We start from the raw sequence: 14,604 nt of genomic DNA on the forward strand, positions 1-14,604 counted from the left end.
TGAGTTGCTGCCATGTGATTGGCTGATTAGCTGTTTGTATTAACAAGCAAGTGAACATGTGTACCTAATAAAGTGGCCAGGGAGTGGATTATTTAAAATGATGAAAGTAATGTCTGAAATACTAAGACACATGGGACATGGACAGTCTTTGCTTTGTAAGGTTAAAAAGGTCCATGTTCAAGATCTGAATATGAAACTGTGACTGACTCATTTGGCGCATTTTCAGCCAACCTTGACATTTGCATAATTTAAGAGAGTTGGACAGAATTTTTGAAGACATGCCAGTATGCTACATACTTTGAGTTTAGATAATATAAAACACACAAAATTCATTTTAATCATAATAACAACAACAATAAAAGAATTATAATAAAAACAGTTGGTTCCACCACGTACAGGATTTGTTAAATGTGTTTTGTGTTCGTTAGCAGATCTAGTTCACGGTGCCGTCACATGAACTCTTCATATATCAGAATATCAAGTACTAACATCATCACAGTGAACACCGACACAAATTACATTCACATTAATAATAGAAAACATCAGTCTCACTTCACACTGGTGTGCACTAGAAGTACTGTATGCCACTGATTCATCACCACTGGAACAAGGCAGACACTGTGCAAAGCACTGAAACGGCACCACACAGACACGTGCACAGGAAAGCCGTCACACCACACGCACGGTAAAACAAAAGTTCAAACACATTCACATTGTGGCCAGTACGGTGACGTTAACGTGCGACTGACTGTAAGCCTGCCTGAGCCGGAACGTGTGTTTGGTCACAGGTGTTCATGGATTTATCTTTAGTCTCGTGTTACGATGAAGTCTGTACAAACTACTGCTGCGCTGAGATTTTTTTTTTTGTCAGTTAAATCCACCCAACATTCTCTTGGTCTGTAAAGTTTATGCGTCAAAAGTCTTCCATCACATTCAGCTGGAAGATGTTTCAATCGTACATAAACATACAATCAACAAATGAGAGCAGACGGCAGTCTGGAGGCGAGTACGAAGCAGGACACACGAGCTGCTCACGTACCGGAAAAAAATAAACTCAGAAAGGCACAGCAGCAACTTTGCTGGCAGGACAGAAAAGGAACCAATAGAAAAGCATTTTCATAGTTAAAATAATAAAAAAAAAAAAACACTTGGATGGAGAATCCAAAAGCAGACTTTTTTGTTTTGTTTTGTTGCTGTCAAACTTAATAGCAGCTGCTGTATAATATGTGATGTCATCCACATACAAGTGTCACTTCAGAAGTTTTAGTTGAACATTTCCTTGAACATCAAGCAAAGACAAAAAGAAAAGACATGGCTAAGGAACGACAGCAATCGTGCACCAATGAACTGGTGAAGTTGTAAACACCAGTAAATACAAAATAAAAAGGCAGCCTGACACACTATCTGCACATAGTGAGAAAAAAACAGTCTTCAGGTAGATGAGGAAAAACAGGCTTTAAAACCATCTGCATCAGCCTCAAATGTTGTGACACTTAAGTGTTCACCATATTTACGGCATATAAGCAGTGGTAGACACAACTAACCAAAACCACTAATCAGCTAACTGAAAAGTTATTTTTTATAATGTTTAACCGATAAACCAACAAAAAAAAAATTGTGAATTTATCATTTATTTAACACTGCTGTAGGTAAGCATCATTTACCTTGACAGCATACAGTGGTCCAGCCATGAGGAAGATATCTTGAAAAGGAAAGCAAGTTTGACTTATGGTTTTGATTTATAAATCAAATTAATCTGGATAGTTTAACTATATTAATGTCAAAGCTGGCATTTGTACAAAGTGAAAATATAGCACATATCTTGTAATTTTAAAATAATGCACTAATTCTGAAGTTTTGAACATATTAACACACACAGATGCCAAACTGCATTATGGGTACTATGCAACAAAGTCGCCTCAAGGCACTTCACACAAAACAATTCATAAAACAAAATAAAATGAATTAAAAGATTACAAAGCATAGTAAAAGAGTAAAAAAGTAAAAAGCATAGTAACATAATATGCCAGTATATAATATGCCATCCAGTACATGGGTCAAAATGCATAGAACACTGCCATCTACTGGATGGCAGTGTGAATGATGCCTGGTTATACTGCTGCCTGAATCACAACTTAAACAGAATTTTCAGTTTTACAAATGCCTTTTTTTCAACAAATGAAAAAATACATATTTTACAAATACACATTTGTAAAAACCAGCACACACATTAAGTTTGTGTTGGTTAAATGAATCAACCAATCAGTGATTGCAGGCTCAGTTTACCCATAATGCAGTTTGGCATCTGTGTGTGAGTTATGTTCAAAACTTCAGAATTAGTGCATTATGTTAAAATTAAAAGATATGTGTTATATTTTCACTTCGTACAAATGACAGATTTGACATTAATGTCATTAAACTATCCGGATTAATTTGGTTTATAAACCAAAACCACAAGTCAAGCCTGCTTTCCTTTTGAGGACTTTGGCCACATGGCTGGACTGCTGCATGCTGTAAAGAGTAATGACTTTTGCTTGTTTGTTTTTTTCTGTAGTAGCCTGGCGGCCAGGCCCCTTCTGCTGGGGTATAGTTGAGCTTAGCTCCTCTTAGCTGCCTCACTGCTGCAAAATACATAGACAGGAGCCAATAGGGTTTATAAATGTTGTTCAGTTACTAACTATGTAAAAAAAAAAAAACAAAAAAAAAACTTTAGTGGTCTAAAAGTTATCAAAACTAAATTTATCGGAAGCTTGGTCCATTGATGGTTTTTGAAGTTAGCCGAAAAGCTAATCTGCTAACAAAAAAGTTAGCTTTGAGAATTAGTGGTTAGCGGATTAGCGGATCGGTGCCCATCACTGCGTTTAAGTCCTGGGTTTTTTATTTTTTTACTAGTTTGGGAGGCTCTATGACTTATGCTCAGGTGGGACTTATATACTGAAAAATCATGCATTTCTTCTTAAAAATAAGAATTACAAGAAGTATTTATGTTGGACTTTCACAGGAATCCAAGCAATAAATAAAATAAACTCCAATAATAAAAGGATAAATGCCAATAGTAAGAAGTACACAAAAATGCACAAAAACCCAAAATGAATGAGCTGATAAAGAACAAATGTGCAACTTATACTCTGGTGCAATTTACATATGAGTTTTTACTCATCAAGAGGTCTTAACAGGTGCGACTTATACTCCAGAAAATACGTAATAATCATTTTGCTCAACAGAAAAACAAGAACCGCCAAATCAATTAATTTTCTATACCTGCTTAATCATGGGCCATGAATGCGGGGGGTGAGCCCATCCCAGCAGTCAATGGGTGAGAGGCTCGGTACACCCTGGACAGGACTCCAGTCTACTGCGAAATCACATAGAGACAGACAAACATACTTAAGGCCAATTTAAAGTTCCCAGTTCACCTAATCTGCACGTCTTTGGATGTGAGAGGAAGACGGAGCACCTGGAGAGAAACCATGTGAACATGGGGAGAACATACAAAGTCCACACAGAAAGGACCAGGTGGGACGCAATCCCAGGACCTTCCTGATGTGAGTCAACAGTGCTAACCACTAAGCCACCATTAATTTTTTTTTTAATGGATTCACAACTTTTGAGAATAAAGCACTTGGCTTTAAAACTTTAGGGGCAAACATCTGTCTTCTTAAAGACCACAGCAAGCACAAGAGCTTCAAAGCAAACCTTTGATGACGCTCACTGACAGCTTCTCCTACAACACTGCATTGCTTCTGGTGCAGTAACATTTCATCAGAGTATAACCGACTGTTTGTCTGTGAGGATTTATTGATTAGTCTCAGATGTACATTTGTCTTTTTGAGAATATCGATGCAGCCATCAGATTATCTTTAGCTATAATCACATATGAACCGTGACTTTGTGCGTCGGTCTGAGTTTGGCACATAAAGATGAGGCACTCATGAGCAAAGCAGTTTATCAAGAGTCCAGGCTGCAGGCTGAAGAGCTCAACCCACGCTTCCCTACCCTCAGCTGAGTCCTGAACTCTTCCTGTGGGATCCTGAGGTGTTCCAAATACAGCTGGGAGCTGTAATCCCTCCAGCGTGTCCTCGGTCTTCCCTGGTTCCTTCCAGCTGGAATTGCATGGAAGACCTCCCAAGGGAGACAATCCTCACTAGATGCCCAGACCACCTCAGCTGTTCCCTCTGGATGTGAAGGAGCAGCAGCTCTGCTTAGAGTCCCTACTGGATATTCAAGCTTCTCACCCTGCCCCTCAGTGTAAGCCCAAATACCCACCAGAGGAATCTCTTCTCTGCTGCTTGTATCCATAATCTTGTTCTTTCGGTCATTACCCAAAGCTCATACCTGCAGGTAAGGACAGGGGCCTAATTCGACCAGGCCTGGGAGAGTCACACCTTCTTGCCCACCTGTTTCTTCACCACAACGGTTGGTACACCATCCACAGGACTTCAGGTGCAGCACCGAACCATCTATTGATTTCACGCTCCAGCTTACCCCCCCATAAACGAGACCCCGAGATACTTGAACTCTTCCACTTTAAGGAAGTACTGTCTTGATGTAGACAGGGCAGTCCACCCTTTTCCGACAGAGGACCACAGCCTCTGATTTAGTCACACGCTGCCTCAACTCTGCTTAGTTCACATCGGAAATCACTGTGTGATGAAGCCAACAGAACCACATCATCAGCAAAAGGCAGAGATGTATTTCAACCAACCCCCAGAGCAAGAACACAGGCGACAGTGGTAAGAAAAAACTCCCTCTGAGGAAGGATCCTCAAGCAGACCAGAATCAAAGGGGTGACCCTCTGCTTGGGCCATGATACAGACACAAATTACAAAACAATTCAAAAAATACATATACAGGAAATGTTGCCGGTGCACAGGACAGGAGGGTCGCCAACACAAATACCACACCCACCTCTGGATGGAGCTGCACCTTAAACAGAGAAAAAACAGAATCAGACTTCAGAAAGACAACAAATACAGTAGAATTTATTAGAATTAAGCAACAAGAAAAATAGAAGAAATACTAAGGTGATCGCCGGCCACTAGCCCTAAGCTTCACTAAAAGACCCAGAATTTAGATAAAGTTGAGGCTGCGCATTAGATGGAAAAGCACTTAAAAAAGGTTTATTTTATTTTTGCATCCACTAATCATCCAGCAGGTGGCAGCATGTCTACAGGATATTATGTAGGCAAAATAAAGTTGGTCTTTTGATTGATCTTGTCCATCAAAGTTCACCTGATGCAGTGGAGTTTTTTCTCATACATTCAGTGTTTTCAGGTTATTGTTGACACAAGCTAATTGGGTTGCACTAACTCCTCCCTCATCTCCATTTTGGTGTCTGGCAGGGCGGGGCATATCCATGCATTTATATCACTACGGGTGTCGAACGAAAATGTAGAGTCACCTTCACCAGGACAAACACTTGTCCAAAAACTTCCACATCTGATAGTGTAAAACTTCACTTTATCACCTGTATGTTAGTTGTGATTTATCCAAAGTGAATATGACACGATGTAAACGTGATTACTTTGCAGTATTTTTAAAGCAATAAAGACTGCCACCTGGTGGTGTGGCAGTGTTATGACAGCCAGTAACATTTTCACCACTCATCTATAAAGCGTCGCTAAGCCACAGGCAGCGTAGTCTACAGTGAGAGTGATGACAGCGTAACACCACAGGCACCAAAATCTAACACAGACTAACATCAACACCCTGTTTCAAATGTCGAAGCTCACGACTTGCTCACCGAAGGCAGAGTTACAGCTACACAGAGTAAGGCAAAGTTGGTTTAATGTCAAAACAACAGAGCAACAGTCGCACCAAACCATCCAAGGCCGTTATCTCAAAACACAGTGGAACTGCCACGGAGCTTTTAGTGCCAACACTAAGCGGCCAGTTTTCCAAACTATGCCTGTCTAGGGCTCTGCTCCACAGCGGAAAGATGACGTACGATGAACGTGTTGCCCGGCGAGACACAACACAGCTTCAGCAAGTCAGCTTGTAACTTACACCAGACTTGTTGTGGTGCAACTGGAATCTGAAAACAGCCAAATGCCATCAGAGCAGACAGCACACGGCCAGAGGGACGAACACTGCCAACAGGAAGTAGGTGATTCTGTAGAGGTGCAGCGGAGAGAAGCTCACCATAGCCACGGCCAACGGAAACGGGAGGCAAGACGCCACAGGCAGAAGCTTACTGAAAAAGGAAAAAAAAAGTGACTGATTAGGTCACTGGACATGTCGAGATATGAGTGGAGAGGACCTCATCATATCAGACACGGTGTGGGCGAGCTCCTCCTACCTGTGGCTGAGTTTTTCAGTGTTGCAGTTAATGAGCAGCATGTATACCAAAATGAGAGGCACCGTGTGTGGCCAGCACGGATCAGGATCCAGTTGGGTGGAGTACCTACGCAGAATCAGAGCCCAGATTAAAGCGGACGTCCACAGACTGAGCTGTTCAACCACACTGACTGATCTGATGATGTTACTGACATTTGTCTCATCTCAATGAAGATTCTAAGACACCCAGGAAACACACGTCTCCAAGTTTAATCAAAAGCAACTGCACAATGGTTGTCGGTGAAAAATTGTTGATCCCCAAAGTCTGCATACTGCTCAGGGTCATGCATCGCCTGCAGGTTTCAGTCTCTTGCTTAATGACAATTTGGCAGGATGGACCGACACGGGCTGACGCCGTTGTATACGACGGCTAAGACCAAGCTTTACTAAATTATAAATAACTTTTGAATGATATGAGATAGAAACTTTTTTTTGCTGAAACGTTAACTCCGCGGACTTTTGAGCCAGCCATCGGCCATCTTTGTACTCCTCATAGAAGCTGTGTGATGACGTGCGCAATGTGAGTGTCCAATCAGAATTGGTTCGCTGTCACATGGTTTTCCAAAATCCAATCATAGGGCAGATTTACCTCACGTGAAAAGCCAAAGATCGTTTTCAGGAGTGATGTGTTACTACAGTAGTTGGCCTGTTTGAATAGCTTCAATGAGTACATACTATTAGTACATACTCAGTGCGCCCTGTGCCATTACGCACAGCGATCAGTGAAAGCAGGAGCAGACGGAGAGCCTCTGATGACAATCTCATGTGCTCAAACAAAGAGTGTGTAACTATCAGGATTGCACCATTAGTTTGTATGTGAATGTTACTGGATAACTTTGTTGCTTTCTCAGCGTAAAGCACTGTTTACCATATCAATGGACAACAAAACGCATAGACCATTTTGTATATATTGTTCAAAATGTGCATTTGTGTTTATTGTTTGAATCTTTTTGTTGTACAGTCTTTCACACAAGACCTCAAATTACCTTTATAAAGTGTCAAAACAGTTGTTTATTATAGTTTGCTGTGTGTTTTGAATAAATGTGTGTGGAAAATTATTTTTCGCTTTATTTTTTCCTTGCCTATTTTTGATCGTAAACCTTTATTACATTTATAAAACACAACAAAAACATATATATTCTGAAAGCACAGGCTGTCCTGAAAAAAAGAGACATAAAACTTGATTCTGGGATGAGGGAGAGCTGTTAACAGCAATAATAAAACATTTATGCCAGGTGAGTCCAAAAAATGTTCAAAAATGCCCTCAGACCCCAGAGGGTTAATACTGTACCTCAGGTTGCGGATCCAATGGATGAAGGAGGGTGTGCTGAGCATGACGGGTACAGTGAAGAGTGCAGACAAGCAGAGGTGGAGACAGAGGTCATCCTTCACCTCCTGCACCGCACCTTCAGACAGTAGGGGGGCACCATTGCATTCGTTAGATTTATTCAGCACCTCTGCATCCAGTGCGCCATTCTCGTTTTCTTTGTGCCTTTGTGGGGCCTGGCAACATTGAAAAATAAGATCAAATGCATATTTCAAGGATCAAATTGCCAATATTTACTAAGACTCTGAAATATGAATGTCCATTTACACCACCAGCAAACACAGCGTTCTTATACAGCTAACTACAGCACTGCCCGTGTTGCACAATAATAGCTGCATATAACAGAAACTCAAACTCAGTATGTGATTAGAAGCCAATAATCATTGAACACACACACCCTGCATTATGTAAAAATTTAGTTACACTGTAGACCAGTTTTTCTGTTGGCATATTGTGAATGAACCATCAAAGTGTCTTATGGTGTGATTACAGAAAAACAGTTCAACTGGGACATCTTACCAAATTCAGCATGTGGCTCAAAGACCTGTCAGTCATCTGTAGTCTTAACACCTGGAAACAAAATATCAAATTCAAATGGAGGATGTTATCAATAATCTGCTTGTAAAGTAAATAAATAAAACTAAAAACAGGTCATTTTGGTGCAGGTAAAACCTGGAATTTTGAGCATGCTTAATGACTCTCAACAGGTCCACGCTGCTGTTCATGAGAATATAAACAGTATTTCACCTGAGCAACTGATGTTTGAGTTGTTTTCATTCTGTAAAGAGTCCGTTCCCGTGTCTTGTTTTGTTCCATTTTGCATATGGCTTGGTAAATGTGTGGTCACACCATCAGCACATAGTTTTCCCCAGTTCAAACAATACAGGTACAGAACACTGTTCTGAAAGGCCAACGACATCAGTAAAAGCTCTTTGCACAGTTAAAAATAGTCAACTAAATTTAGTTGATTTTAAAAGACAATTTTCTAAAATTTCACATTCTTTGTTCTGTTGTCTAACATGGCGTTTTAAATCATTTTTTTTGGTAATGTTCTGGGTATCTGCCATGTATCAATCTTGACGATCCCTCCTCAGCAAAGAAGGTTCATTTTTGATCGATTCCTGGACGGGATGGTGGCTGCATCCAGTATAGATGCAGAGATGCCTGTGGGTTTGTTTGACCTGGGAATGTCGTGGCACATGAACAAACACATGGTCCTCGACAGATCCTTAGCCTGGTCTGATGGCTGGGAAATCCCAAAACATCGAGGTCTGAAGACCTGCTGCAGTCTTTATAGCCGCTGGATTACAAGCCATCACCTCCTCCACTTGATCAGTTGTTGAGGACTTCTCGTTTGTCGAGAGGCCCGTTAGTCCTCTCATGTTCAGGGTTCCTGTTGCGCCTTCATGGTTACTGAAGTGGCCACAGGGCACACAAGGTCACCACCGTATTTCACCCCAACAGGCAATCCCCAACTTGATCTGTTAGGTGTCACGATGTGGACAAGGTGTTGGACTTTGACACCCCATGTAGTGATACAGTACTGCTATCAAGACCCCTGAGTTGGCATCAATGCCAAATTCTGATACTGTACCTACATGGAGTGTATATACAGCCTTGTTTCTCTACAGTCTTTTTCTACATTTGAGAGGGGTCGAGAGTAAACATGTACCCAAAAGTTTAGCAGTTTTGGGGTTCAGCGTCTTGCTCTCAGAATGACTGATACACTGTGGGTTCAAATCCCCTCAAACTGACTTTGTCTTTGGTGAAACTGCAAAATAACTACAAAAACATCCTTTGTTTCTCACCCGATAGAAGTGAAGCAGGAAAGCACCAAAGATTGCCACTGCCCCGCAGGAAATCCCGCCCACAACAGTCAAAGACAGTGTGAAGAGGAGCTGGGTCTGCAGGGACAGCGTGCCGCAGTCTCTAGACACAGAAGGTCTGGACAAGATAAACAGTGCAAATTACTCAGCAAGCTTCAGAAAACATCGCTGAAAAAAGCTTTACGAGTACTTTCAAGGAAATGTTAGAATTTTTCAAATTCTAATTCTGGGATTATGCTGGTCAGGTCTCTGAGATGAATGTGTGAAAATGTACATGAAGTAGCCCAACAGTTTGGTGTGGAACATTTTATGAGAGGAGTTAAACTAGAGAGGCAGAATATTTGATACAAGGTCTGTATATTTTGCCATAGTGATGCTAAAGGACTGAATAAGGGTCCTGAGCCACGTTTGTCTCATTAAATGTAACTTATTTGAGATAAGGTGAGATGTCGAGACGCGTCACATATCTGTAAGGGTATATATATAATATAAACCAGATGTGTCTAATTAATGTCCAGTCATACCTGTGCAGCAGAGTTAAACTGAGGGAGATCAGGTGTGTAAGGGCAGAGAGCAGAATGCTGCCCCAGAAAGCCACAGCTGCTCCAAACACGTACAGCAGTGGGGACAGCAGGTGAGGCCACTCTTCAACAGGTGCTGCAACACCTTCCTGAAAAGACCCATCGGGAAAGGTTGGGGGTACGGTTTCCACAGCGGGGAGAGAAAGAACAGACCACGCCTCCTGAAACCACGTAGAACTGAGGAGATGAAGAAATACAAGAAACAAACAAACAGGTGAGCAGTATCATAAAACTATACAAAGTCAGAAGTCCACTGCTGGTGGTCTACAGTTAGTCAACAGTTTACTTTACTGAATGAAAAATGTGGACTGAGATAAGGCAAAACTACAACTCGCCATCCCTGTGTAAATCTGTCTCTTTTTGTGAGGGGGGGGGGGGGGGGGGGTCACTGTCTTTCTAGGAAACAAATATTTTACAAAGTCCCAGGTTTCACAATCAGGTTCTCCTTGCAATATTATTACTGGGCACAAATATGAAAAGCATCCCAACTCGGGGTGGTGCAGTGTGCCCAGCAATGCTTCACCCAACCACTAACCATGAGTGAAAAAAAAGTTTTTGTGTTGTCATTCAGATTCTCTTAAAAATGGCCAAAAAAAGCCAAATTCTGCCAGGGTATGTAAAGGTTTGAGCACAACTGTATATATACGGACTATGTTCCTGAAGTAGAGATGCTGATAAGCAGGTATCCAGTGTACAATCACCTTTAAAAAGTGGATTTTATTGTATGTCACCTAATAATAGTCAGAATGCACATCAGTGCAGAAGGGCTGTGTTAAAAGGATTTACAATTACATTTACTTTGAGGGGTATATTTGTGCTGTACAGTGCAGTTCAGTAAAACTTGCATATGGCTTCAGGTGGACCAGCGACTTTTGTCCATTATGATCTAAAATCCTAAATGTCATATTTATAAAAATGGATAAAATCCATTATATGAATGTTAACGGATTAGTTACAGACAGGTAGCACCAAACATCTACCTCAATCACACGGGAAGAAAGTGGTGAAAAACAAGAACAAGATGAAACACAAAATTACTGGGGGGGTCTGGGGGCATGCCCTGCCCACAAAATGTTTGAATTGTAGAAGCTCTGAGATGCAACCTGTGACGATTCCAGACAATAAATTGCAGTGAGTGCAGCACCCGTTTCAGTGAGAGAGAGAACGAGAGAAGATTTGTTATGAAAACCAAAATTGTTGCTTTGGGTGTCATGTTGGTAGTACTTACTCTGCCTGTGTCACCACAAACCCACATTTAGATAATGAGGTGGAGCATGAGTGACACCACATGTGAACTGGGCAGGACTAATAAAGTCTGAGCCCCCCCCCCCCCCCCCAACTATAGAGTTGTCATGGAGGAGGGAACTATCTATAGAGACCAAAACTATTTTTGTACCAGGCTGAAATTAGGTTCATTTCTACTTAAATCTGGACATTTTAACGTTGGTTTCTATGAGAATTTGCTCACTTTTGGAGGTAACCTCAAGTGGCCAGTCAAGGAACTACAACTTTTTTCTTCTCCTGGGTATGCCTCAATTGGGACCATTGAATTTTATCTCTTGAAAATTTTAATTCATTTTATTAGTAAACGGAGCATGCCGCGACCTCAACTTTATCTAAATTCTGGGTCTTTTAGTGAAGTTTAGGGCTAGTGGCCGGCGATCACCTTAGTATTTCTTCTGTTTTTCTTGTTGTTTAATGCTGACAGATTATACTGTATTTGTTGTCTTTCTGATGCCTGATTCTGTTTTTTTCGCTCTGTTTAAGGTTCAGCTCCATCCAGAGATGGGAGCTGTATTTGTGCTGGAGACCCTCCTGTCCTGTGTACCAACAGCATGTCCTGTATGTTCATTTTGTGAACTGTTCTGTAATTTATGTTTGTATCATGGCCCAAGCAGAGGGTCACCCCTTTAAGTCTGGTCTGCTTGAGGTTTCTTCCTCAGAGGGAGTTTTTTCTTACCGCTGTCGCCTGTGTTCTTGCTCTGGGGGTTAGTAAGCTTAGACCTTACTTGTGTGAAGCGCCTTGGGGCAACTTTGTTGTGATTTAGCACTATATAAATGAAATAAAAAAAAAAAAATTAAATAAAAAAAAAATTGAAAATGAAAACTACCCGAAACGGCACCAAGTACGGAGAGAAGTTCTGCTTTAAAGCAACACTCAGGGAAAACAAGTCCTCATATCATGGTCACAGCTGAATGATGCAAGCTCCCAACATATGCAGTTAAACATCACACTGATACACAACAACAGTAAAAACAGCCCATATTCATAAATCAGTACGTTATACAATCTATAGACATAGACCTATGATATCTATGATATAGACCTACCTAATCAGGATGTGCAGAATATAAACAGGCAGGTTTACTTGATGAGGCTGCAGGCTTTTGGCCACCAGCCTACTCAGGCTTGTAAGTCGGCTTGACCTCAGGATGGAGGACAGCTGCCCCCTGCAGGCCAGCAGCAGAGTTACAGTTGTGTACACCAGCACCATCGGAGCACCGAACCTCAAAATCTGCCATAGGCATAAAGAGAAAATCAGATATGGGCTTTCAAATAATCACTCTCTATTCATTAAGAAGAATAAATGCATTCAGGTGTTTTTAAGTGCGTGTCTACGTTTTAATATGCAAATAAATGCCAACACGGAGAGCTCTTTATATCTAAACATTGTTTAAAGTATTAGAACAATTACTTAAAATTTCTCTCTTTTTTATTTAAACTGGCAGTGGTTCTGTTAAAATGGGAAAGATTTTGATACCTGTCCTAGAACTCTGGGCAAGGAAGTCCTCACTGACACCTGAAGATCACAGGTTATACGTCTTAACTTTCTTCCAGTTTTGTCGCACTGAGTTACATTTGGGAGGTGTGGATGTGGTACCTTATACTGGCAGTTGGGGGCAGTGTGGAGCTGAAGGAGGACACTTGAGGTGTTGTCTGGACGACTGGTGTGGAGCATACCTGAGATTTCAGTGACTGATGGAACACTAGTGGGGAGATGACATCAAGTTATGAGAGACAACAGTGATGGACATCACATGTTCATCTGTAGTGAGATTTAAAAACAGCAACAAAAACCACACGGCTGAGACACGCGCTGACTTAACAAACCTGACTGTGCTTAAGGAGTCCTCCCGAAACCACGGAACTCTGATTCTGTACACGTTGGCCAACCTGTCTTTGGAGAGAAACACAAAAATGCTTATTGCATTTGTTCTACAATGTATATTAAAAAAACACACACACACACACACACACAACTTACATTTAGGTATGTTGCAGTGACTTGTGACAGTAATAGTGAAAGCCTGATAGACCTAAAGACACAGAGGTAGCAAAGAGTCAGGAACTAACAGTGATAAACCCGTCCAGCTGAAACATCACAAAACATCAGTGATACCTGGTGAAAGTGTTGTAACACAACAGTGTGAAGAAGACCAGACGAGTTGACCATGACTTCACTGACAGTCAAGCCTGGAAAACCAGCAGTTACTACAAGACTCAAGGTTTGAAGATTAGAAATCAGCATGACTCCTACAAGACCTTACCAAACGACAGGACATGTGGTACTGGGATGGACAGAGTCTGAATCTGCTGCCTCTGCCATTCACACTCCACTGTGAACTGTGGAGCAGACACACACACACACACACAACATTGTGACATCATTTACCATATATTCCACACAGGTTGTGTGAGTTATGGTTCAAAAATATAATGCTGAATCATTTCCAGCCACAAGATGCCACCATCTACGTGTGACAAGCTGCTCCTGATCAGAATGAGCTCCTGTTCAATCCACAATCCACAGCAGAAGGTAGCGATAATGCAGGATTACAACCTTTATTCCGCTCATGTTTGAAAGTAGATTTTCCCGTGACCTGTGCTGTGGTCCTTATCAGCAGCAGCACCTTGTAAACATGCTGTTACTGTTCATTGGCCAAACAGATGCTTCATTTGAATTTGAGTGGAAAGTGGGGGAATTAGCTGTGAGAAGGTATCTCAATAGGTTCCTCACAAAGGCTGCTTTTAACCCCTTGTTTCTGCAGATGCATTAGTTTGGGCTTGCCCTCCCCCATAAATGGACTTTTTAAAAAATATGAAGACGCTGGTTTGAAATATTCTCCAGCATCCTGCCAGCACAAAAAAGAAAAGAAAAACAAATACAACATGAACACTTGTCAGTAATCATTTGTTTTGATTACCTGTTTGCCATTGGTGTTGGAGGCAGAGACAACCAGGTGAGTAACTGCAGACAAGTCACTCAGACTCAGAATCAGGACCTGAAAAGTATAAAGTACAGTTCTGAACAATAAATTGAAGGAGAAAAACAACAGAAATGGATGGGCCTTTTAGAAGGTCACCTTGTATGGTGGCAGAAGCTCAGTTGCTGTGGACAGATCCACTGCATGCACACTGCCAAATAAATAAAAAATATAAACATAAATCGAGTTCACCAGTTCCATACATCATTTGCTAATAATAATAATAATAATAATAAAAACATTTTCAATTATAAGCCAAATGTATAAA

General features: G+C 41.2%; 1 protein-coding gene across 1 annotated transcript in view; it reads right to left on the reverse strand.

Moving 5' to 3' along the window:
* Nucleotides 1-5,138: 5,138 nt before the first annotated feature.
* The window catches only part of pgap1 (post-GPI attachment to proteins inositol deacylase 1), a 38,981-nt gene continuing 29,515 nt past the window's right edge, over nt 5,139-14,604 (reverse strand). The window contains exons 12-26 of the mRNA XM_034186851.1: nt 14,436-14,487; nt 14,277-14,354; nt 13,620-13,695; nt 13,472-13,545; nt 13,337-13,388; nt 13,183-13,249; nt 12,953-13,058; nt 12,833-12,871; nt 12,402-12,586; nt 10,014-10,247; nt 9,472-9,607; nt 8,183-8,233; nt 7,628-7,839; nt 6,299-6,403; nt 5,139-6,193 (exon numbers count right to left, since the gene is read on the reverse strand). Coding sequence (XP_034042742.1) covers nt 6,055-6,193; nt 6,299-6,403; nt 7,628-7,839; nt 8,183-8,233; nt 9,472-9,607; nt 10,014-10,247; nt 12,402-12,586; nt 12,833-12,871; nt 12,953-13,058; nt 13,183-13,249; nt 13,337-13,388; nt 13,472-13,545; nt 13,620-13,695; nt 14,277-14,354; nt 14,436-14,487 — 1,606 coding nt within the window. The 3' untranslated portion in view covers nt 5,139-6,054. The remainder of the gene's footprint in view (nt 6,194-6,298; nt 6,404-7,627; nt 7,840-8,182; nt 8,234-9,471; nt 9,608-10,013; nt 10,248-12,401; nt 12,587-12,832; nt 12,872-12,952; nt 13,059-13,182; nt 13,250-13,336; nt 13,389-13,471; nt 13,546-13,619; nt 13,696-14,276; nt 14,355-14,435; nt 14,488-14,604) is intronic.

The sequence above is a fragment of the Thalassophryne amazonica genome, chromosome 14, assembly GCF_902500255.1.
Source record: "Thalassophryne amazonica chromosome 14, fThaAma1.1, whole genome shotgun sequence".
In the NCBI taxonomy this organism is placed as follows: domain Eukaryota; kingdom Metazoa; phylum Chordata; class Actinopteri; order Batrachoidiformes; family Batrachoididae; genus Thalassophryne; species Thalassophryne amazonica.